The 23803-nt window shown below is 34.2% G+C and overlaps 2 protein-coding genes and 1 long non-coding RNA gene across 3 annotated transcripts; 2 read left to right on the forward strand and 1 right to left on the reverse strand.

Moving 5' to 3' along the window:
- The first annotated feature begins 1504 nt into the window (after positions 1 to 1504).
- Positions 1505 to 9134, forward strand: LOC120273771 (UDP-N-acetylglucosamine--dolichyl-phosphate N-acetylglucosaminephosphotransferase-like). The gene is made up of 11 exons (XM_039280474.1): positions 1505 to 1909; positions 3266 to 3353; positions 3895 to 3986; positions 4137 to 4255; positions 5391 to 5506; positions 5595 to 5722; positions 5816 to 5902; positions 8088 to 8148; positions 8246 to 8286; positions 8393 to 8513; positions 8883 to 9134. Exons 1-11 carry the CDS (start codon positions 1551 to 1553, stop codon positions 8940 to 8942), a joined length of 1272 nt encoding a protein of 423 aa, XP_039136408.1. The 5' UTR covers positions 1505 to 1550; the 3' UTR covers positions 8943 to 9134.
- Positions 9135 to 10513: 1379 nt separating this feature from the next.
- Positions 10514 to 12813, reverse strand: LOC120273032 (polygalacturonase 1 beta-like protein 3). The gene has a single exon (XM_039279669.1). The coding sequence runs from the start codon at positions 12503 to 12505 to the stop codon at positions 10655 to 10657; it is 1851 nt and encodes a 616-aa protein (XP_039135603.1). The 5' UTR covers positions 12506 to 12813; the 3' UTR covers positions 10514 to 10654.
- A 2006-nt stretch (positions 12814 to 14819) lies between these two features.
- Positions 14820 to 19830, forward strand: LOC120273074. The gene is made up of 4 exons (XR_005540500.1): positions 14820 to 14933; positions 17748 to 17917; positions 18575 to 18628; positions 19706 to 19830. It is a non-coding gene; the product is annotated as an uncharacterized LOC120273074 (long non-coding RNA).
- Positions 19831 to 23803: the final 3973 nt, after the last annotated feature.

A 23803-nucleotide genomic window follows, 5' to 3' on the forward strand; every position in this document is an offset into this window, starting at 1 on the left:
TAATACTTTCTATTATATTAATTTTTATTTTTAAAATTTTTTTATGTTCTCAATTATTTGTCCACAGTCTAATTTAAAAGATAATTTTTAAATTTAACTTTATCAACATATTTAAATGCATTAGTCTCCGTCATTTTATTTTAAATGCATAACTTTAATGGTTGAAAAGAGAAATTGGTAAAATGAGAAAGATAAATGAAATGCTTATAAATTTTTTAATTTTAACTATGTTTTTGAACAATTATTATAAAACAGGGGAGTAATTTTTTTCCAATATTTTTTCTGCTAATTTATTGGTAAAGACAATAAAATATTAAAAAAATGAGGGCAAAAGACTCTTTAAAAAAAATTTGACTTTTGACCGGATCTATAAAACCGTTGTCGTGAAGATATTAATGAAAATATGAACTTGGCAAGGTTGTGCACCCAAATATGCACTTCCGAGGAACATATATGCAAATTTCCATAACATTCTGGTTCTAGTTGCTTACAGCCTTACAGCACAAACCCTTCCACGTAAATAAACCAATCACAACATGCCAAATCAGCCAGCCCCTCAAAGATCCCATCCGAAGTGACCACCTAACTCCATCTATCATCATTGGCCACGTTAGGCAAAGCTCCCAACCACAGCCCTGGGAACTTTTTTTCACATATATATATACCCCTGCACAAATCTAAAATTACACATAGTACGTAAAGTTTCTCTCCCTCTATATATTATAAACCGTGAAGTTACTAATTATGTATATTTGAGTCAAATTAATAACATTACTGTAAACCGCGTTGTCCATGAACTGTTTTTATTTTTGGATATTATTTATAGTACAGTTTAAATAAGTTATGATGAATCTCATGCTAAAAAAAATTGTATCTTTTTCTTCTATGGCTACATGGCATAAATGAATTATTAACATATTATAGTTTTTATAAATTTTTTAATACATACATTGTCTCGTATGGTGATTATCCGAATTAATAAATTTGTAATTATCGATAAACTACTGTAATGGTTGTATCTCTATATTTATTTATCTTTTTAGAAGTTTTTAAATTTCACCTATTATCATAAATATAAAATAAAATTTTATATATGTAGCATGAACATCTACAAATATACTCTGAACCTATGCTTTGGGAATTGGGAGAGATACATTATATTATTCATAAAGATTAGTTTTACATTGTAGCACTTTATTAAATTAATTTAATTTAATTTAGAAATATATACTTATATCTATTATTATATTTATACATCAAATAAAAATATATAAAAGAACAAAAAAATCAAGGTCATTACCTTGTCCCGGGGGAGTAAGCTTTTTATAAATTAATTTTTTTTGATTTCAGGTTTATATATGAACGAATTAAGAATCGCTTTTGAGGGTACATGTGTAATTTCGGTTTACCCATACATATATGCACAAAAGCCCTAGAAAACTTTTATTTTAAAAATTTTACAAATTAAAAAAAAAATTGGTAAAGTTAAACGAGAAGCTATTAAAGGAGCTTCCGAAGGTTGAGGCCGCAGCGAGGATCGAAGCTCATCCATGGCGGCCCGAAGGAAGTCCTCCTCGATCACTGCGAAGCCACCTCAAATCTCGGAACCGAATGAAGCCCCGAAACCGAAAGCTTCCAGTGCCGATGATCCCCCGCTGCGGCCGCCGAAGCTAGGGTTGATCGTGCCCTTATCTGCCCTCTTTTTCATCCCCTTCTTTGGCTTCCTCTACTTCTACTACGATGTCGAGCCGTCACTCCGGCGCTCCATCGCCATTAATGCTGCAATGAGTCTCGCGGGTTTTGTAGTTGTTGTTCGGATGATCCCCGTGGCTGCCAAATATGTGTCCAGGAGGAGCTTGTTTGGGTACGATATCAACAAGAAGGGCACTCCCCAGGGTTCGATCAAAGTGTAAGTTTGTTTTGGTTTGATCCCAATCTGTTCGAAATGTTCAATAATTTTCACTTGTTTTAGTGTCTTCTGATTCTGTTGTGAATTTCTTGAATATTTGATATTAGAACATGAGGAATCATGTCTAAATGGAGTTAGGGTAGTGCTTGTGAGAAATCAATATGGTTTAGAAGTGATTGATTGAACAATATTAGGGTTTCCATGAGTTGGGGAGAATGATCAGGGAGGTATGGGCAAGGGCAGTGAGATTCGAAGTAACTCGTACTGAAAACCTTTTATTTACAACGTTTTTAATGTTATTTGTTTCACGTTTATAATTTCTGGGTTGCTGGTTTTCTTTCTCTTGAAGAGCTACGGTAGTATCAGAAACTTTTTGAAGTTTGTTATAAAAGATTTTAGAAAAGGAAACTAAACACATACGTCATGTCAAATACCTTTTCTTGGAACTCAAAAATCAAAGGTGTTTGAAGGCAATATGTGAGTATGGGCCATTGGAAAGAATCACCAATCAACAAAGATCTATTTTACATGATTTGTAATGCTGTAGCAAGAGAATTGAAAATAATGTTATGACTATATTATTGGTATATACCTCTCTATGGTCTGACTCTGAAGTATATTTTAAAATATTGCACAAGCAAAAGAGGAAATCAAGAACAATGCCATCTACTATGGCTTGTAACAATAATTTGTAAACAGTGTAAAATCTGAATGAATCCAACATGGATGGCTATACATTCATTCTGTGCGCTCCTTTTATGGTAGTTATTTTGTGGAAATACCATCCCCTTATTATAACTTATGGTAAACACAAGTTCAATATGATGAGCAAAGATGTTAATTAGAGTTTCATGCTATCTTAAAGTGATTTGAGTGCTTGGAAATCTTAGCATGTAGGGGGCTGCGGGGCCAATTAATACAATTTGATCACTTGGAGCTTTTAGACGCTGATCTCACATGTTGGATGAAACATAAGGTCTGGCTATCAGGACTCATATTTTCCCCATCATTACCATTTTCTAAGATGATTGCATTCCTGAGCCGAGGTTGAAGAGCTTTAGGAAGGGTGTCATAAATTTTCAATTTTCACAAGGAATTCTTTTCTTACTCATCTGATTTTAAGTCTTAGCTCTATTGACTTCATGGGACAACCACAGGCTGCAGTTAAACAAGCTGAATTGCTACTATTCTGCAGTTCATTATGGTAGTTTGCTGATAACTTCATAAACATAGATATTTCTGGAGATCATTATGATAATCATATATTTTCTTTTTTTCTTAATTTTCGTCCACTATTTGTGTAGTCTTTGTGATGAACATCAAGTCATTACTATCTTCTCATATGTGTCTTTTCAGGCCTGAATCATTGGGTATTGTAATTGGGATTGTCTACTTGGTCATTGCTATTGTATTCCAGCATTTCAACTTCACATCAGACTCAAATGTATGTTTTCTATTCGCTCTTAAAGTTTGAGACAGGTGGTGAATGAATATGTTTCATTGTGGATGTGGTAACACCAATTCAGACTTTGAAACCACATAAGATATCTCATTTCTTTTACATGTGATGGTGCGGAGGTCTTTGAACTCGATGTTAATGTTGATTCATAATTTTAATTCTTGAATTTTCCATAGTTGTCAACATAGTGTATTGTACTAAGTATTTTTGCCAAAATAAAGCATTTCTGCAGTTAAATTTTATTAGCTTCATTAATTCCAGTTACTGGTTAAGTCTGTAGTTTACTCTTTTTGCATCTTGAATTATAAAATTAATTAAGCTGTCTTTCTGATTTTATTTCTTGATGGCATGCATAAATGTGTTGATTAGAGTCCTTAATTTCATTAACCAATTTTTTTTTTTTTTTAATTTTTATATGTCATCATGCACCAAGTCCATGATGTATACTTCTGCTTAAAGAGTGCTTTAACTTTTAGCACTTCATGGTTAAAGGCTTCAGCTATTGTTCATTTGATGCCTGTTGCAGTGGCTTGTTGAGTACAATGCAGCATTAGCATCTATCTGTTTCATGCTTTTGCTTGGATTTGTTGATGATGTTCTTGACATACCATGGAGAATGTGAGTTCCTTCATAATCATTTCTCCTTTTCAAGTTTTTGATGTTGAGTTTTGAGTTGCAATTATTTCAAGATGGCCATGTTTTTACGTTCTCTATGGTAACTTCAACTCATATGCATAAAATTGTCTTTTTCACTGTTTGTGAAGACAGAAAGTTAGTACTGCCCTCCTTTGCAGCACTTCCTTTGTTGATGGCGTATGCTGGGCATACTGCGATTATTATACCAAAGCCTCTAATTCCATATGTTGGGGTGGCAGTATTGGATCTTGGTAAGTACCTGATATTTATATGAAAATATTAAGACAAATGTATCTGTACTTTAGTTAATTGTACTAATTGCAGGTATCAGGCATCTAACTAGAATATTTTGAATTTTTGAATTTCAAAAATGTTTGCCACGTTTCATTCCTGAAGTCATTTTTGTGATTTGTGATCTTCTTCTAAAGGTGATTGTCTATCAAATTGTTCACCTGTCATTTCATGCCAAATTTTGAAGTGTTAAATTTTTTCCCAAATGCATGTGACGTACATGTAAGGAATTAGAATGTTTGGAGACAGGGATGCTCAATTGGCATCGTGGAGTGAGATGTTTGTACTAGAGTATTTGATAGTTCAGATATTATAAGTTTCATGTTATAGTTCTACGCATAATATAATTAAGAGATCATATAGGTCTATATAGCTTATGCAGGGAACCCTCCATGTCTGCCCTCTTCACATTTTGTTATGCAACCAACCCAAAGTTCGCAAAAATTTGCCTTGTTGCTGTTATCATCTTCTATCTTCTACTGTTCTCCTCACTTTTGGTGAAAGTTGAGCATCAATTCTATCCATTCAGGCATTAGCTGAATTGAGTTGAGTTTGCACAAGCAGATTGTATTGTAATTACTTCTTACTTTGACTAAAGTGAACAGGTTAAGCTGAACTGAGCTGCTTTTCAAATTTTTCACCATAGTTATATGAAATCTAGTCACTCAGGAGCTCTGGGAAAATAAAAGAGAGAATGATTAGATGGTATGAATTTGCATGGTAGCCAGTTTGTAGGGCACCTGGTGCTGGTGTTTTCTCTATTTCAGCTATCTACTCTTTTTTCAAAGTTCATCTTTACTTTTCTTAGTAAGCTGACCTGCTTCATTCTTTTGGATAAAGAGGAGAGTGTAGAAAGAATTATAATAGACAGATTACATTAGTAAATAAAATAGATGTGATGAGTTTTTCTTTTGATATTGACGGGTTTTTGCAAAGTTGCTTAATCTTAGGATTTTTTGGATGATTTATCCTGCCCAGAAGTCCTGATCCAAAATCTTATTGGCTTTTAGTTTAAATTAAAAAAACTGTAATTTTCTATTATGCTTTACCATTGCACTTTTGTTTTAATAAAATTTTCATTTTTTGGACAAGCAGGATGGATTTATAAGTTATACATGGGTTTGCTAGCTGTTTTTTGCACAAATGCTATCAATATTCACGCTGGATTAAATGGACTGGAAGTTGGACAAACAGTTGTTATCTCTGCTGCGGTAAGGAGACAATCTCATAAAGCATTGAGCTCAAACTTGTTAGTCTGATTTGGAGGCTGATATTTGGGAAATGCTCCACATGTTGCAGATTTTAATACATAATTTGATGCAAATTGGTGCCTCTGGAGACCCTGAATATCAGCAGGCTCATGCATTTTCTATATACCTTGTCCAACCATTGTTGACCACTTCATTGGCATTACTTTCATTTAACTGGTAAGAATGTCCAGCTGGCATTTTCTTCATATAGAATTTCAGTTGCATGATTGCCTGTTATTTTGGTATTACTGGTTTATTCTGAAATTCCAGGTATCCTTCTTCAGTTTTTGTTGGTGACACCTACACTTACTTCGCTGGAATGGCTATGGCTGTAGTTGGAATACTAGGCCATTTTAGGTGAGTTGCTCTTATACTATTTTCCTAATTTTCTTATTAGAATCTGGTGCAAATTTTCTTGCTTTAAAAGCATGCAATTTGATTATTTCATGATGGGTATAAAAGCTAAATATTGCCCTGTAACCAACTGTTAAATGTATTTATACACCAATTGTGAAACTGAGCCTCCTTGTTCATTTTCCATGATATTAAATTTAAATAATCCCTTCCTAGAGTACGCTTTACAAAATTACTAACTTGTTTTTAGTGTTCTATTCAGTAAGGAATCAACTGTTCTTCCATTTATTGCTTGAGTTGGGTAACAAGTGAACACAACCCAAATACCATGAGAGAAAATGTTGGTCCAAGTTATTTATCATCTGGGGAAAAATATTTAGTTTGTTGATTTTGGACTAGGCTGTTTTATCATTATGGGAGAAATCTTGAATTAGTTTGTTGATATGTCTATGATAAACCTCCTCTTAAGGTATATGCACATCGGAAGGGCAGTAAGCACCTGTCCGAGTTGAGGGCAGATTTTGGATTCTACAGCCTTTGATTATGGGCAACTAATGTGATCATTTGAATAAGCTTTTGAATAAATTACGTGGTCGATGACTGTTGTTTTGAGAGTATCTGGAGTTGGATAGTGAAGATCTGAGTTTAGGTTTTAGCTAAAATCCCGGAAGAGGATAAGGGGCTGATGAGCAGAGAATGTAAGCAGGTAATTTTTGGCTGGGAACTACCATGAGATGGCTCCTGGAATAACTATGTTGACAGAGAGAATTCTATTCTTTTTTTCCTCCTTTAATTGTCCTATTTTCTATGCCATTATTATCCAGCAGCTATCAATAAAGCTAGTTTTAATGCCCTGTACCATCTGCTTTCTAGTCATCCTCCATAGACATGTTTTTCATTGTTCTGAATTAACTAGTGAGCGAAACTAAAATAATGTAGAAGGAATATTTAGGCCAGATAGTCTGATGATATTTGTGACAAGTTTATGATATGCCTTGCGGACATTTATCATTTCTCGTTGTTCCGAATTGTGGCTTGAGTGCTTAACTTGACCAAGTGGTATCACCTGGAGTTCTTTGGCTTTAACAGGTGGAGTTGATCCTGTTCACCTTAATTAGGTTCTAAATGGTCCCTTTCAAAGCTGGGTACCTGATTAACCCCAACATATTCTAAAAGAGCAATGCTGTATTTTTATATAAGTTTGGTAAACTAAAAGAAATTCTGATTTTTCTTTTTATCACAAAGAGGAGCCCCAGTTTAAGAGGACCTAATATGCCAATGTTACCCCAGAACAACAGGATTCTAGGAAATAATCCAATTATGGGCTGCAGTTGTAAAACGTTGAACTCTCTGTGGTGTATACTGCTGATCATCACTCTTGTGCTGCAGACTGCAGTAATATGCTTTTCGGTGAATATGAACAGACTTATTGGTGAAGTGACGTCTCAATATGTTTATCTGTAACCCAGAAAAATCACTAGTTAGAGAAGTAATTCCAGTTGAAGGTTCTTATTTTAGGAAAAGATGACCTCCTAATGGACAACATTTAAGAAATGACAGACTTGAGGGGAAGGTTCAAGTGGAGAATCATAATGTTCAAATATGAATTTAAACGAGAGTGATTGAGTGGAAGTTGGGTTTTATATGTCTTAATATAATAGAATTGCATGAATATGATATGGTTACTGATGTGATGGAAGAATGATAAAAAATTTGGTGCAAGTTCAATGCCCAGAGATACTTATTCAGCAGTTCGACTTGTTCCAAATCGTGTTTGTTACCGACTTGTTTTTAAGGAGCACCAGTGCTTGTTTATATTATACCCTTCTGCACGTTCTCAAAGACTAATTTTTCTTAATTACTTGGTTTCTAAAACCTATGTGCAGGGAACTTACATGGCAACCATCATCTTGGTTACAATATTGCAGTAATAAAATCAATAGTATGTTAGTCCATTGTGGATGTGGCATGCTTTTCTTTGCACTTACTGCTTGTAGATGAAGTAAACCATACAGTTGGTTGTGATTTTCTTATCCACAGAACATCTAGAAGGTTATCTGTGTCACCTTGCAGATAAATGTCTACAATCATATGTAATTGTGGTTTCAGAATAAATTTATTTGTATCAGCATATACTTACTGAGCAAAACTTGATCAGATACTAACTAGTTGCTTGTATATATTTCAGTGAGACACTACTGCTTTTCTTTTTGCCACAAGTTCTAAACTTCCTCTACTCATGTCCTCAGGTATGAGTGAATTACTCTTGTTGATAAACTTTACTCTTTGTAAGAATTATGTTCGCTCTCAAGTAATTCTCTTTTCTTGTCTCCTTTCAATAAACAGCTCTTTAAGATCATTCCCTGCCCCAGGCATCGCTTGCCAAGGTAAATTTAGGGCACTTAGATTGGAAGCCCTTGCATACGAAGATGAGAAAAAGATTTTCTTTTGCTGGAAATTCCTGTTTGACTTGTGTCATTCTGGTTTTTGTAGATTCGATCCTCAAACGGGACTTTTGACTGGAACTAAAGACGGTACTCTTGTAAACCTCTTCCTCCGGTTATTTGGTCGGTGCACAGAGAAATCTCTTTGCATCAGACTTCTAGTTTTTCAGGTAATATGTCATCATTTATAGCCATCCTGATGTTACTCCATGTGTATTATATTTCCTTCATTGATGTGCATTATGCATTGCAGCTAAATTATTCTGCATTATCTTCAATAAATTGAAATCATTTGCATTTTAGGTTATTAATCCAATAAGTTAGTTCACTTTGTAGAATCAATAGAGAAGCATGTTATTTCCTACTCACCACACCTGTCTTTGATAGGCAATTTGGCAGCCAAACCTTTTGTGTTCATCATAGTTTATAATTTTCTGAAGTTTAAAATGACATCTGTGGGGAAATTTAGCAAATGAACTCGCCATCTGATTCTTGGAGGTTTTACATGTGATTGCATCCTTATGATCAATTTTTCTCAGGCCTTGTCATGTGTGCTGTGCTTCTGGCTGAGGTATGTACTCGCTGGCTGGTACAAATGAAGACGTGAATGACCTAAAATGCCTAGCTCGAGTCATTCAACACAAATTTATACTCAAATGTATCGAGATTTTTGTATGTCATTCACCATCTAGTTGGAAGCTGATGCGTAGTTTTCGAAAGGATGTTTATGGATACTTCCATGATGTTCCAATTCCGTGAGATTTTAATTAAAGAGTCATTTACAGGTCAAATGTTTCAGTGTATGGTGGTTGATAAGATATGCAGGTGTTTGTCTCTTTGGGCCTGAGTATGGATGATACCAAAACAAATTCCCACTTGTGAAACTATTTTTTCTATCCTCCATGATTGATCAAAATACAATTCGGAAACACTGAGAGTTAAATAAATAAATAATAAAAGCCTGCAGTCCCGCCACCCTCACTCTGGGCCAATGCCAGTTTCTCTCAAGACGCATCCTACTGAACTGAAAACAGGTGTATTTTATGCTAGATTGTTACACAAACAGAGAAGTGACTGATATTGATAAGTGAGGATCAAAGGAATAAATGTGCAAAAATATTGTCACAAAATTCATTGAAAAAAGCAATTAGTCAAAGTTGATTTCTAAAATTTCAATCAAACAAAGTTGCCATTATTCCTTGTGACTAATAATCCGATGCATCAAAGTGACTGGGTCTTGATTCCTATATGTATCCCAGTGCAAGCGTAGATATGCTAATATATACGCCCATTCATATTGTATTAATTGCATTGTTCATCTCCATTGGCAAGGCCTTGATTATATTTTGATTGTTGTTCGAGTTCAAAAAATTTGATTATAATAATAAAAATCGATTTAAATCCAAACACTAGCATTCAAAAATTGAAAAGCATAGATTGAATCATTTATCAAAAAAGTTGTTCTAGTAACATGTGTCGAATAAAAAAAAATTTGTCATATATATATATATAATATGATTTTGATCCAAGATTTCATACAAAATATAAGGTCACCATATTTATGGATGAAGGTTTTATATGGACATAATAAAAGGCAGAAGGATCTTGACCTTAATCCTAGTAACATTACAACTACCTTGTCAGATCTAGCTTGTTAAATCTATAATATAATATTATAGATTTAACAAGCTAGTACTCACTTAAACCATTATAAGTGATTTCTATTAATAACGCCATTCACTCAACTATACAAAAGCTAAACTAAGAATCCACACTAAAGTATTTGTATTTAACAAAACCCTTATATTAATCTCAATACAGATAATATGCAAACTATAAGGTGAAGCTTATAGTAGATCTAAAATCAAATAATTAAGATAAAGTCAACATTAATTTAGAAAAACAAAAATTCAATTTTACTGGCAAATTCAAACTCTAGATCTTAAATACAATTCTCAATTTTAACTAGTCCTTAAATTGTCCCATCATCAATAAATAAATCATAATTTTTTGATATACTAATCTGTTTTGGATGGTATATGGTATGTTAAATTCATTAAGAAGAGAAAAGAATGAGAACAAAATTATATAAAAAAAAAAAATGGAATAGTACCAAAATGGGGCCAAAGCTAAAAGAAGATAATCATATTATTTAAAATAAGAACAAAGGGAAAAGAACCTTTCACATACTTAAAAGTACATAACAGATGGCCTTCATAATTGAGAACCAGCACAATAAAAAATAAGCCCATTCAAAGTTACAACATACCCACATAAATCATGATAGTACGATGCTAAAATAAAAAAAATCTCAATCAGCAGCTGCCCACGTGAGATCACCTTCAAAAATCCAGTGACACACTTCGATCACACCCGGTTTCGACCCAAGCGCCACAAACGCGCCATGACCCGCACTCCAGTCCGACGTGTCCAGGTGACAAATGGCCACACCTTGATTTATCTTCTTCTTTGATTCAACGCTCAGGATTTCAGCTTGGTATACCCGCACCTTGGGCACCGAGTGACAGTAATATACCAGATATGGAAACAAGCTCTGATGGCATGACACTGATTTGGTCACCCTGCCACCATTAATCCCTTTGACTTTCCCGATCACGATGTTGGTTCCGGACCCGCCCGCGCTCTCAGTGGTCCGCGGCACCGCGTCGTTCCCGAGCACCGACACTGCGAAATCGATCATATCCTCGGCCGACGTCGTGCACCGCTTCGTCTCACCCCGGCTGGACGCGCGCTCGCACTCGCTGATTGTGTCCGCAATGGCCCGACCCAACCCAGTGCCAGCAGGTGCGTTAAAGATCTTACCAAGCTCAATAGCATCGAACGGTAATTTCCCCGAAATATCTTTGGGCAAAAACGACCTTTCTGGCATCTTATCCCGGATATCAGGTATTGGCATCACTGTCCCCTCATTCAAGCTGCCCTCTCTAAAGAATTTACCCGGTTCAACCCATTTATTCACAGGTTTGCTACTCAACTTAACCAAAGGTGGGATGGTGCTATTGTGGTAGTCCTTGAAGACAACACCAGTCTTAGCATAGGTCTTGAACTCAGTTGGCATGCCTCTATACGTCTTAAAATTCACCTTCGGGTCCGTAGCTGCCTCGCCGTAGCCGGTGAAATGGTCGGTGCCTCTTGGTATCGGTTTCCCGTAAGTGGTGAACTCTAATGTCGGATTGTTCCCAAGCTTACCATAAGACTCAAACACCGAATCACCATCATCCAATTTTCCACGATAACTAGAGAAAGACTGGGTACCGGCAGTGGCATGATCACCGTATGACTTGAAATTTTGATGAGAAATCTTATCATCAGTACCGTACTTCTTGAAAGCATCCAATGGATTGTTAGCACCTTCGCCGTAGCCCTTAAAGTTTGAGATCCCAATGCTATTGTTTTTGGTGTAGGACGTGAAGACAGAGGGAACGGCATTGCTTTGCTTGCTGTACTGTAGGAAGGAAAGGAGAGCTTCATCGTTGGATGTGGCATAGGAAGTGAAGTTCTGGGTATGGCCATTGCTGCCAGTTTCGTAGTTGGCGAAGTTGAGAAGGGGGACACCGGAGGAGCGGCCGTAGGAGGTGAAGTCACCGGAGCCGTCGACGGCGGCGGAAGCGTAGGAAGTGAAGTTGTCAGTGATGATGGTGCCGTTAGGGGAGTATGCTTTGAATGCCTCATCGTGGGAAACGGAGTCTTTGGAGTAGGTTGTGAAGACGTCGATGGGGACGAGTTGGGATTTGGAGTAGTTCTTGAAGGATTCTTGCCCGGAGTGGATGTGGTTGCCGTAGTTGGTGAAGTTGACGTTGTTGTAGTTGGCGAAGTTGGAGTCTTTGGGTGATTTGGAAGTGAGGGATGGGGAACAGAGAAGATGAGCTGCAGAGCAGAAGGTTAGGATATGGGGAGTGAGTGATGATGGATTAGAGGAAAGCAAAGAGGAGTAGGTAGTGCAATCAAGAGCAGAGAGTGGGGAGAGTTTAAATAGGAGGAAGGATGGATGAGGACGTTGATTTGGGATCTTGCGATCCCAGTAGCGAATGAGTGCAGCCTTGGCTGTGAATGGATTTGGAGATGCAGCATTGGCATCGGTGGCAATGAGAGAAAAGGAGATGGAGAGAAGGATGAGGATGAAGGGTTGCATATTAGGCATGAAGGTAGAGCTTGGGTTTGTTAATGGTTAATTTGGGCATAGAATGCAGAAGTGGGGAAGAAGATATTAAGCCTTCGACTGACAAGGAAACCACTTGAAATTTTTCAAGTTTTATTTTTTGGTTCCTTGCTGGGATTCACTGCTGCTGTGGTCTGTTTTGGGAATCAAGACCTCAAAAGTCATTCTAGTGCATGTTGGCAATAAATAATTAAAAAAAAAAAGAAGCTTTTTCTCAATCCTTTTATGTTTAAATCTTTGTGTATTTGAAGTTTTGGACCCATGCTTCTCACTTTTATTTTCATAGTATTTGAATTCAAGAGTAGGAGGAAAAAAGTAAAGAGAGGAAAAGAGAAAGAAAGAAAAGAAAAAAAAAAAAGAAGGTTTAACTTTTATTTGGATAAACAAATTTTATGGTGGAAAAGAAAAACAAAGTTTTTTTGATAAACTTTATTTGATTAAAAAAGAGAAGAGAAGGGAAGGGAAAGAGGAATGATATATAATAATATGATTTACCATTTATATCTTTATTATAAATATCTAAAATAAATTCATATTTTAAATAGATTTTTTAATAAATATTATAAATATTATAATTATCATTATTATTTTGATTTTGATTTTATACTTTAATTTTGTCCCTTTTCAAATACCACTATTTATTTTTTCTTGAAAATATCATACATTATTGTTTTGTATAGGATAAAATAATATTGATATTTACATCATCACAATGGACTGATGCTTGATTACGTTTACTAAACTATAAAATAATTAAAGTAACATAAAAGCAAAATAGAAATACATAAAAATAAGGATATGCAATGAGTGTTATGTGAATACTTGATTAAAATAAAATTAGATTTTAAAAGTAAAATAAAGTTTTTTTGAAGTGACGTTATGTAATTAATTTATAAAATTAAGAGTATTAAGGCATTTTAAAATATTTTAAAATTTTTAGGAGGTTCTTCCTCCTTGGGCACCCAAATCCAGGGGCAAAAAAAAGTGGGGTTTCAGAGGGTTTCGGAGGGCCAGAGTTAACCATTCTTTTCCCTTCGTTAAATTAAAAATATTTATTCAAACGAGGGAATGGCTCACTCTGACCCTCAAAAACCCTCTTTTTATTTTACTTTTCTTCGCCAACCCTCAATCCAAACATAGCATTAGAGTTCTATTTATTGAAATCTTTTTCAGTCACCCTAGCTATCTACATTATTTTGTATCTGCTCAAATTTGTTCCCTCCCATTCTAGCCGTTAGATTTCTATCACTCATATTTCTATTAGGCTATGTTTGGTTAGCTGTAATGTAAAAACATTACGGGGAATCTGGTGATAATTTGAACATATTACCATGTTTGGTAACTGTAGTAGTGATAATGTTAACAGTAATGTAAAATTATCAATAGTAAAATATTACCAAGTAAGGTGGTAATTTGATTACCACCAAAATAGGTGTTCATCCAGATCATCAGGTTGGTGGTAATCTGTAATGTTTTTTTTCTAATTATGCCCCTACTCATTTAATTTAATTTCTTATTATACTCATTATCAATATATTATGTATCTCTCTATTCTCGAATGCCTTCTTTATATAGTTTATAATGATATGTTGTTCTTTATGAAATTAATTATATAGATATTAGCATCCAAACCAAAAGAATGGTTGAAATTAGATTAAATTTGCTCAAAATTTTAAATACAAAGGTATTTTAAAAAAATCTACAAAAAAATAATTTTTGATATTATAATTTAATTATTTATTTATCTAAACATTTTTAGTTAAGTTTTTCAAAATTTTATATTCAGGGGTATTTGGGTAAATTTGACGTATTACTAAGGTGATTACCATGACTAACCAAACATGGTAATGAAAGATTATTAGTAATATAAGTTCTCAACCAAACATAGTAATCACACATTACCATAACATTCCCGGCCTCATTACTAAGGTAATCTCATTACGGTGGTAATATATCATTACTGCGAAACAAACCCCCCCTAACTGCTTTCTTCTCACTTTCATCTAAAGGAGTGTTTGTTTTGATGGATTTGAAAGCCATTGTAGTTCTAATTACATGATTCCTCCAAGTCAGGTGTTTGGTTCAGGGGAGTTAAAAAAAAACAATTGGATTTGGAAGTGCCTATTTACTGGTTTTTGGTATATTTGGAACTACACCCAAATTGGGCGTAGTTCCAAATTCATGATTTGGAACTCCAACAACTTCATCACGTGAGGCTATATGGACAAAAGGTGACTGGACCCTCATCACACCCCTTTCCCATTTTCCTATCTTCAACTTCATCATAGATCTCCACTCCTGTGCTTCAACGAGCTCCAACCTCCAACCTCCAAACTCTGACTTCTGAGCTTCGAGCTCCGACTTCCGGCACTCCTCACTGCAAAGATCTGGATCTCCATTGCTATTAAAGGTTAGGCCATAAAATGGTTTTATTTCTCTTGCAGACTTGAAGTTCATGAACTAGCTTATTTGCCCCATAGATATACAAACAAATATTAAAGGTTAGGCCATAATAAAATTTCTGGTTTGGGCTAGGATGTACATTCGTTATTCTTTTCTTCATTATATTTCAACAAATTTTCAACTGAAATTTTGATTTCCAAACATTTTATGCATAGAGCCAATTGGGTTTATTTTTTGTGTTTCAAAATCAATGGATCTATTTGAATCAATGAGAAAATAGGACACAAAAGGCTTAAAAAAACTGAAATCATTTTTGATTTCAAAGAGTCTAATATGGAAATCTACCTCCTGCAATCAAAGCATATATTGCGGATTCCAAACTATGATGAACTCATATTTTAGAAGTTTGATCATCATGGTCATCATCTTCTTTGTTCTTGTTCTTCTTGCTATTGTTATGTGATATATATTTGGATGTGATGATAACTAAAAGGAGGAAACAAAAGGAATTGGGTCTTTTATATCCAAATGAATGCATGGCGAGATCCACCGTCAGCAAATTTAAATGGAGGAAATTTCTTAGACACGTATACACAAATTTGTACTTTGGAACGTTTTAGTACAGAACATTTTTGCATCCTCTCTCTCTCTCTCTCTTTCTCTCTCTCTCTCTCTCTCTTTCTCTTTCTCTCTCAATATATGTATTTCCATTGTGACAATAGTATATTGAAAAATTTTAATCCATATATACCATGGATTCAATAGACATATATCCATATAATATGCATGTTACTAAGCCCAATCTGAGATATGGCAATCTAGAGGCCTAAATATTTTATCTAGGTTAGGTTCTGATTTGATGCATAATGGGTATGTGCTGGTGTATGCTTATAGGCAAACTGAAGCCTTTTGAGGTAAATTATCCCACTCATGATCTGGAGCTAGTTGCTGTGATTTTTGCCTTAAAGATTTGGAGGCATTATTTGTATGGTGAGGCTTGTGAAGTATTTACAGATCACAAGAGCCTCAAGTATAATTTCACTCAAAAGGAACTGATTATGAGATAGAAAAGATAATTGGAGTTATTAAGAGATTATGACCTAACTATCAGTTATCATCCTGGGAAGGCAATTAGGCAAATGTGGTAGCTGATGCACTTAGTAGAAAGTTTTTCAGTAGTGCAGCTATGTTGATCACTTCCCAGAGACATATTCTGGAAGATAAGAGAATGGAGCTACAGGTAATCTTGAAGGGTACTATAGCTTCTTTGGCAAGTTTAGTGGTGCGGCCTAGTCTATCAGAAAGAATTAAACCAACGCTAGAGGAAGATGACTATTTCTAAAATATTCGACATGAAGTCGAAGCTGGCAACCAGGTTTAGCTCAGAATTCATCATGATGGTTCATTAAGATTCGGAGATTGAGTTTGCATTCCAAATAATTTAGAATTGAAGAAAGAAATTATGAAGGAAGCTCACTACACTAGTTATTCACTTCACCCTTTGATTGCTCAGTTTATGGCACAGTGTCTAACTTGTCAGTAGGTCAAGGCAGAGCATCAAAGGCCAATAGGACTTCTTTATCTACTTCCGATTACTGTGTAGAAGTGGGAAAACATCGCTATGGATTTTGTGTCCAGGTTTCCTAGAACTAGCAAGGGATTTGATAGTGTGTAGATAGTGGTTGACAAATTGACTAAGGCTGCACATTTCTTGGTTGTCAAGACTGGGATGCCCTTGAAGAGGCTAACATAGTTGTATATTGACTAGATCCTAAGACTTCATGGCGTACCGGTGACAATTGTGTTAGATAGGGACTCTAGGTTTGTGGCACATTTCTGGAAGAGTTTGCACAAGGCTTTGGGAACCAAGTTAACATTTAGCATAATCTTTCACCCGCAAATGGATGAGGAGTCTGAGAGAATGATTTAGAATCTGGAAGATATGCTTCGGGCTTGCATGCTTGATTTTGGGGGTTCTTGGGATCAACACTTGCCTTTGATTGAGTTTGCTAATAACAATAGCTATCAGGTCAATATTCTGATAGCTCCCTATAAGGAATTATATGGCAAGAGATACAGATCACTTATTTTCTAGGATGACGTAGGAGAGAGAAGGTTGTTAGGGCCAGAGATTGTACAGATGACAATACAGGTAGAGTGATTGGTTAGAGATCATTTGCGGACAGTTCAGAGAAGATAAAAGAGTTATGCAGATAACAGAAGAAGAAGCTTGGAATTTCAGATTGGAGATTATGTTTTCTTGAGGGTAGCCTTGCCCAAAGGAGTAATTCATTTCAGAGTTAGAAGAAAACTCAGTCCTCATTTTATTGGCCTTTTTGAGATTTTAGAGAATATTGGTGAGGTGGCATACCGGCTTGCATTACAACCAGCTCTTTCCCGTGTGCATAATATGTTCTATGTTTCTATGTTAAAAAAGTTCATTGCAAATCATGATCATGTGATACAATTTTTAGACTTTGAACTTAACAATGATATGTCATATGAGGGGCGTCCTACAAAGGTCGTGGATTTCAAAGAGCAAGCTTTGAGAAGATGGATTATTCCATATGTAAAAGTTCAGTGGAGCAATCATTCAGAGAGTGAAGCGATATGGGAGTTAGAATCGGAAATGAGAGAGAGTTATCCATATCTTTTCATTTGATCAAGGAAGTGTTTAGAGGACTACACTTTTTTTTTATGAGGGAGAAGTTTGTGGGCCACATTAAGAAATTAATTTTTATTTTAATTTCAAATTTTAATGCTAGGCAGTTACGTTATAAAATAAAAATCCTATTATATTCTTTTTTTTTTTTTTTTTCAGTTTTCAAAATCCTAGCCGTCTCTTCGTCTACTGCTGTTTAGATCTCCATTTAAAAAAAGGGGAGAGACTTAGCCTCAATTTTTTTTATCTTCTTGGTTGTGTGTGGTGTTGGCGGCGAGGACAGAGAAAGGCCTCATCGTCAAGGGTTTGGTCTCACTTTTATTGTCAAGGTAAGCATCCTCTTCCTCAGATCTTTGGCCAAATTATAGATTGTTTTTTTTATTGTTTTCTAGATCTTGTTATATTATTGTTGGAGGTTAGTAATTAATGGGTTAGGTTAGCTTCTTGTTTGAGGAAGTTAAGATTAATTTGGTCTTTCTTCAAGCCATTATTGCACTATGATTTGTTTCATTTCTTTTCCGAGCCATGAATTGATGTATAGGATGATCAGTTGAAGTTCTGTGTATGATTTGTTTAATATGTATATATATATATATATATATACATGAGGGATAGAGTGGGATTAAATTGCAATGCTAGCAGCTATAATTCGTCCACTTGTTTAACACATACACACACACACATATATATATATATGTATTAAATTGATTAGATGATTTAGATACTGTGCTTGCTTTGATTTCGTAGGGATTAGTGGAAGTTCTGTGTATGAGTTGTTAAGACATATATATATATATATGACGGATGTGGAGTGGAATTAATTTCCAGTGTTGGCGTCCACTCATTTAACACACACACATATATTAAATTGTTAGATATTTTAAGTATTGTGATTGTTAATGTGGGAATTTGATTCACTGTATATCCTTGTGTATGTTTAACATATTTAGCGTCTTAATATCCTTGGAATGTGTTCTCAAATGTAGGGTATTTTGTGGAAGCTTAATTTTGGGGTGCATTTAGTTTTTGGCGTTAGACAGGTAAGTAAAGCACATATAAATCTATGTATATATGTATATGCAAATTTCCGATTTCCGATAATGATCTATATTATTGTTTAATTAATTTGGATTTTATAATTAAACCGTTCATATACTATTTGTTCTGACTTTTGTGACTATGTTGATCATTACTTTTAGCATTTAGTAATATTTTTTTTAAAATTTATTTGATTTAAGATATTTTGCTTATTTAAGGACGCTATGTTAACTCGGCTCATTTAGTTATTCCCTTATTATGTTTTTTTTTAATTATAGGAATATACGGATTTATGATACCTTTTCTGAGTTAGTTATTTATTTAATTTATGATTATTGACATTTCTTTGAATTGTTGGATTCTGAATTAGATTATTTATTTAATTTATAATTCTTTACATTTCTTTGAATTGCTGAAAAATTATATATATGTATAAATAATATTTGCTGATTAATTATATTTTTAAATTATATGAATTATTTAGTTATTTGATAATTTTTATAAATTATTGGATCAAGTTTAGATAATTGATTATTTTTTATATAAAAGAAGAAATCATTCGAATATTGAAATTTTTGCTTGGCGGGTTTCTCTATACTTGTTCGGTCTTGACTTTGACAGTTTATTATTTTGCTAACATGAGATATTTAGGGTATTAGATTGTGCACTAACCTTGTCACTGGGGGTTAAACACTGACTATGTTGACATTTACTTCTGATATAAAAACTATTGTTTCGCATTGTTCTATTGGTGATAAATAACAGCCTCTGACATTCTAACTCGTGTCACCAGGGGTAAACATATGAGCTCTGCAATCTGACTCTTGTCACCGAATTTAAATAAATGTTTTCTGATGTTTTGTTTTGGCATTAATTATTTTTGGGACTTATATGCTCATTATTCTAATAAATTGTATCTGTTTTGAAATATTCTGATTTCTGGGTATCATTCTGATATTTATTGTACAATGTCACACTTGAGTATGTTTTTGAAATTATTGAATTTCTTTGTGATCATGATATTGTTAGTGGTTGCTTACTGGGTTCCCAAGCTCATTAAATTGTTCTTTCTCTTTCAGATCAAGAGTAGGGTTGAGTGGTGGAAAGCTTAGCAGGAACATTGAGTAAGTTGCTGTCTAGTTGTTAGCAAGTTAATAAATGCCCATTCCTATGGACTTAAATCTTCTTGTTGTTTTTGTTTAACTGTTAAGTCAGACATTGTTATTTGATTTTATTGTGTTTTGAAATTTGTAGCTTTCCTTTGTTTTTGTAAGTCAGTATCTCTGTTGGATGTATGTTTTTTTCTGGTGTGAGACGGGTATTGAGGCCTTGCATGCCTACTTGGTTATAGTCTTGTAGGTATGCAACCGTTTGTCTACACTTTGGGCTTGGGCGTGACAACAATGCCATGACATTGTTATGTTTTAGCTTTTTGAATGGACAATGTTGTTATGTTTACCTCTTTGAATGGTCAATGTTTTTATGTTTAGCTCTTTTCAATGGATAGTGAGCATATTATTTTCTTTTATATGCATATTCTCATTAAATTGATTGAAATTATTTTTTTAATAAGCCATGAGTTTTATTTGACTAAGATTTATTTTTTTTCTTTCATCTATAAAACACATGTATCTTCATAAAACTAGTTTTCATATATAAATATTAAACATAAAACAAATTATAATAAAAAACATTATCATATATTAAATTAATCATTTATAAATTAAATAAATATATACCTAATTATTTATTTTATAATTAACAAAATCTAATGGGATATTTTACACTTGACAAAACCTATGGTCACCCAAGGTACCATGGGTATCCATAACCTGTAAATACTTCAAACCAAACATGAATGTTTCAAATTCGGATTTCCAAATCCCTCCAACTAAACACAAAATTTTATAATCCACCAATCCAAAAACATCAAACCAAACATTGAATTTAACTCTCCTGTATTTTCAAATACAAGGATTTTCAGCTACACTGTAATTGAAAATCCACTGAATTTTTAACTACATTTAACCAAATGCTACCTAAGTTACTTAGATAAAGTTTTTATCTATCTTTTAATGTCAACCTAGCTATTTAAATTAGAATCTTCTGGCTCAAATTTTTTTCTTGCACCTTAATTGCTTTAGTTAGATTCGTATTTGTTTGGGGTTTTAATATCTTCTGACATCAGCCTAGTAGGATTGTGACCTTTTATCTCACAAATTGTAGCACATGCGTCACAAAGGGTATAAGCAGCATGGTGACTTGAGGTCACCCTTGCTTTCTTTGGGGTTATAATTGGCAATCTACTAAGAGCTCCAAGCTCAATGGTGGCAACTAGACACAAGGTTTGTGCTCGTTGTGGGACTTAAACTAACACATAGGTTCCTTCTTACTCTCATCCACTTCTCCAATTAGATTTCGATCCATAGATTTCTTCTAGTTGCTTAAATTAGATTTTTAATTATTTGACTTTCATTGTAGCTACCTAGAATTAATTTCCCTTCGTTCACAACTTAGCTACTCACGATTCCTTCTTGAGTTGCTCATATTAGATCTCTACTCATAACTTAGACCAAAATGGAACTTAGACCCAAAAGGAGTGACGGACGCATTATGGGTGTGTAAATTATGTAATTATATATGCATGCAAGTATGCACTTAATACAACAATTGGTCTGTGATACCGCAAGTGTACAGGTCATCAAGTAATACCTCGTGGGTGAACATGAGGGTCGTATTTTCTTAGGAACGGCGAAAGACTCCTATTACTTTCTTTTTACTTAATCAATAGCCTAATCGTGTATGCTCTTTCTTTAGTTTACTTGTACAACACTATTAAACAATACAATTGGAGATGTCATTATGCACACTTAAAAGGATTTGGGAGTATGTACTATAGTTATCTTGATTATTAATTATGATAGGCTTTAAGTGTCAATCATGTTCTAGGTTCGAATTAGGGGAGTTCAAAGGCCTACTGGCCCCAATAAACCATGATGACTACGTCTAAACCACTAGAAACTTAATATGGAATTTCTTCCACGCTAGCCTCCTAGATTTGCCTTAAGTGCGGGAATCCCATGAGAAGAGACCAATCAGACCCTGAGCCTAAGGGACAATCAATCCCTAATCCGGAAACCTAGCTATGCCTAACCTCTTAGAACATGCATGGATCTATCATGGCATGGGTGTCATCAACATGGGGGCATTATCTCCTCATCCACATCAACATGTAACAATCAATTAAGTACATGCAATGATTGCGAAAACTAGAACAATTTGTATTAATCAATCAAGATTTATAAATAATAACCGAGTTACCTAGACATATAATTCCCCTCGAATTAGGTTTTTATGGATTATATAAGAAGCAAAGCATCAAAGCACAAAAGAACCATAAGACCAAATAAAGAATAAATAAGCATTTAATGTATTCCTAGACTAACTCCCTCCAACAGTTCTCCGAAGATTGGGGATTAGAGGATCCCAAGATTGTCGGAATGACGAATGTTAGTAATGCCCATCTTTGAAGATGCCTATCATGCGCGATCTTCTCCGATGATGCTCGTTGATGTACTCTTGAGAAATCCGCCGGAATCCATTGGAATATGAAAGGAATACTATCTCTCACCGCTCCGATCTCCAGAAATCCAGCCGCCCTAGGTTATTCGATAAAAAAGTATTTCTGAATTTAGAGAATACTGGGGAATTTACAGTAATCGGCTCCGCCACAGCCTCACCACTGGCGTTGCGATCCCTGTTGTAAGTAAGTTGTTGTTTGGGCTCCAAGTCACGTCCTGGCACGGTCTTTGGGCATTATGAGTCTTGACAATGGCCATTGTGAGGCTGTTATGGCTTCTTTGTTGCTGCCAGTGAGCTCATGCTGCCACGGATTGATCAAGGTAGTGATATGTGTAGACAACGAGCTTTGTGTGTTATCATAATGGTCGTTCTGAGTCATGGTGCATGCTTGATTTAGCAACTTGCTTTATTTTGTTTCAAAACATCCTCTAATTCACTTCTTTCTTCCTAAAACAAAAATAAAGGTCATTGTGAATAAAAATATGAAATTTCATACTAATAAGATGCTTAACAAGTACAATTTCATGCTAAATGCAATGTAAATGATATAGAAAATATGAACAATTTAACACTTATTAAAGAACTTATAGAAAAAGAAGAAAAATTAGTAATTAAGAGAATAGATGAACATAATATTGATTATTCTCCAAGTCTTTGGAGCTCAAGATATTGTTTTTTTTGCTAAGCATGTCAGTTGATTTGATGAATTTGATAGTGTTGATTATATGTTTCAATTATTTTTATTGTTTCATTTGTTTGTTCATTTTCAGTTATCAACATCCATGTATTATTGTAGATTGATTCCAATGTCTTTTTCTACTTTAGTTTCTTGTCACATTGTTGTCGCACTAAAGTTTTGTACTGCTTTATAGCAAACAACGAACTCTAAATTTGGCCGTTAATTAAAAAAAAAAAAACATTAACTTGGAATGATTTCTATGTGTTCCTCTTGTTCTCTCCAATTTTTGGTTTTCTTATTTGGTTACTGGATCCTACCATATTCTGCACTAGTACAAGCATTTAGTCTAGTCATGGTTATTTCAATATAATTTCTTATTATATATATATACACACATAATTTCTTCCATCCTCATCATTTTATCAATTCTTTTACATAAATAGCGTCATGCATGGAAATAATTGTTATATGCTCTAGTATGTCATGAATTGATGTAGTGATGATTAAAGGAATAAATTTGCAAAATTAACACTACAAAATTCATTGAATAAAATAATCAGTCAAATTTAATACCATGCTTTTCTAAAGTCTCCCTCATACTAAGTAAACAATATTCTTTGTGCCTAAAGAATCTAATGCATCAATGTATATGTTTATATAGGATTTTAAAAATTAAAAATAAATAATATAGGAGGGCAAAAACACGCCACAAATTATCAAGTGGAAAACAAAAAAATAAAAAAATAAAAAATAACAATAATTAAAATAAAAAAATAAAAATAAAAAAAATAAAAAGTGTGAGAGAGAGTATATATATATAAAGAATTTTGGAGATTAAAAAAATATAGAAATAAAAAAAAGGAGTGGATAAGAAAGAATTTTGAAATAAAAGAATTTGAAATTTGAAAAATAAATT

This window comes from Dioscorea cayenensis, chromosome 12 (genome assembly GCF_009730915.1).
Source record: "Dioscorea cayenensis subsp. rotundata cultivar TDr96_F1 chromosome 12, TDr96_F1_v2_PseudoChromosome.rev07_lg8_w22 25.fasta, whole genome shotgun sequence".
Classification (NCBI taxonomy): Eukaryota; Viridiplantae; Streptophyta; class Magnoliopsida; order Dioscoreales; family Dioscoreaceae; genus Dioscorea; species Dioscorea cayenensis.

Coding starts and splice junctions, on each gene's coding strand:
- LOC120273771 (XM_039280474.1), top strand. CDS start 1,551: ATGGCGGCCCGAAGGAAGTCCTCCTCGATCACTGCGAAGCCACCTCAA. Junction 3,354..3,894: donor ACTTCACATCAGACTCAAAT/GTATGTTTTCTA, acceptor TGCCTGTTGCAG/TGGCTTGTTGAGTACAATGC. Junction 5,507..5,594: donor CAGTTGTTATCTCTGCTGCG/GTAAGGAGACAA, acceptor CACATGTTGCAG/ATTTTAATACATAATTTGAT.
- LOC120273032 (XM_039279669.1), bottom strand. CDS start 12,505: ATGCCTAATATGCAACCCTTCATCCTCATCCTTCTCTCCATCTCCTTT.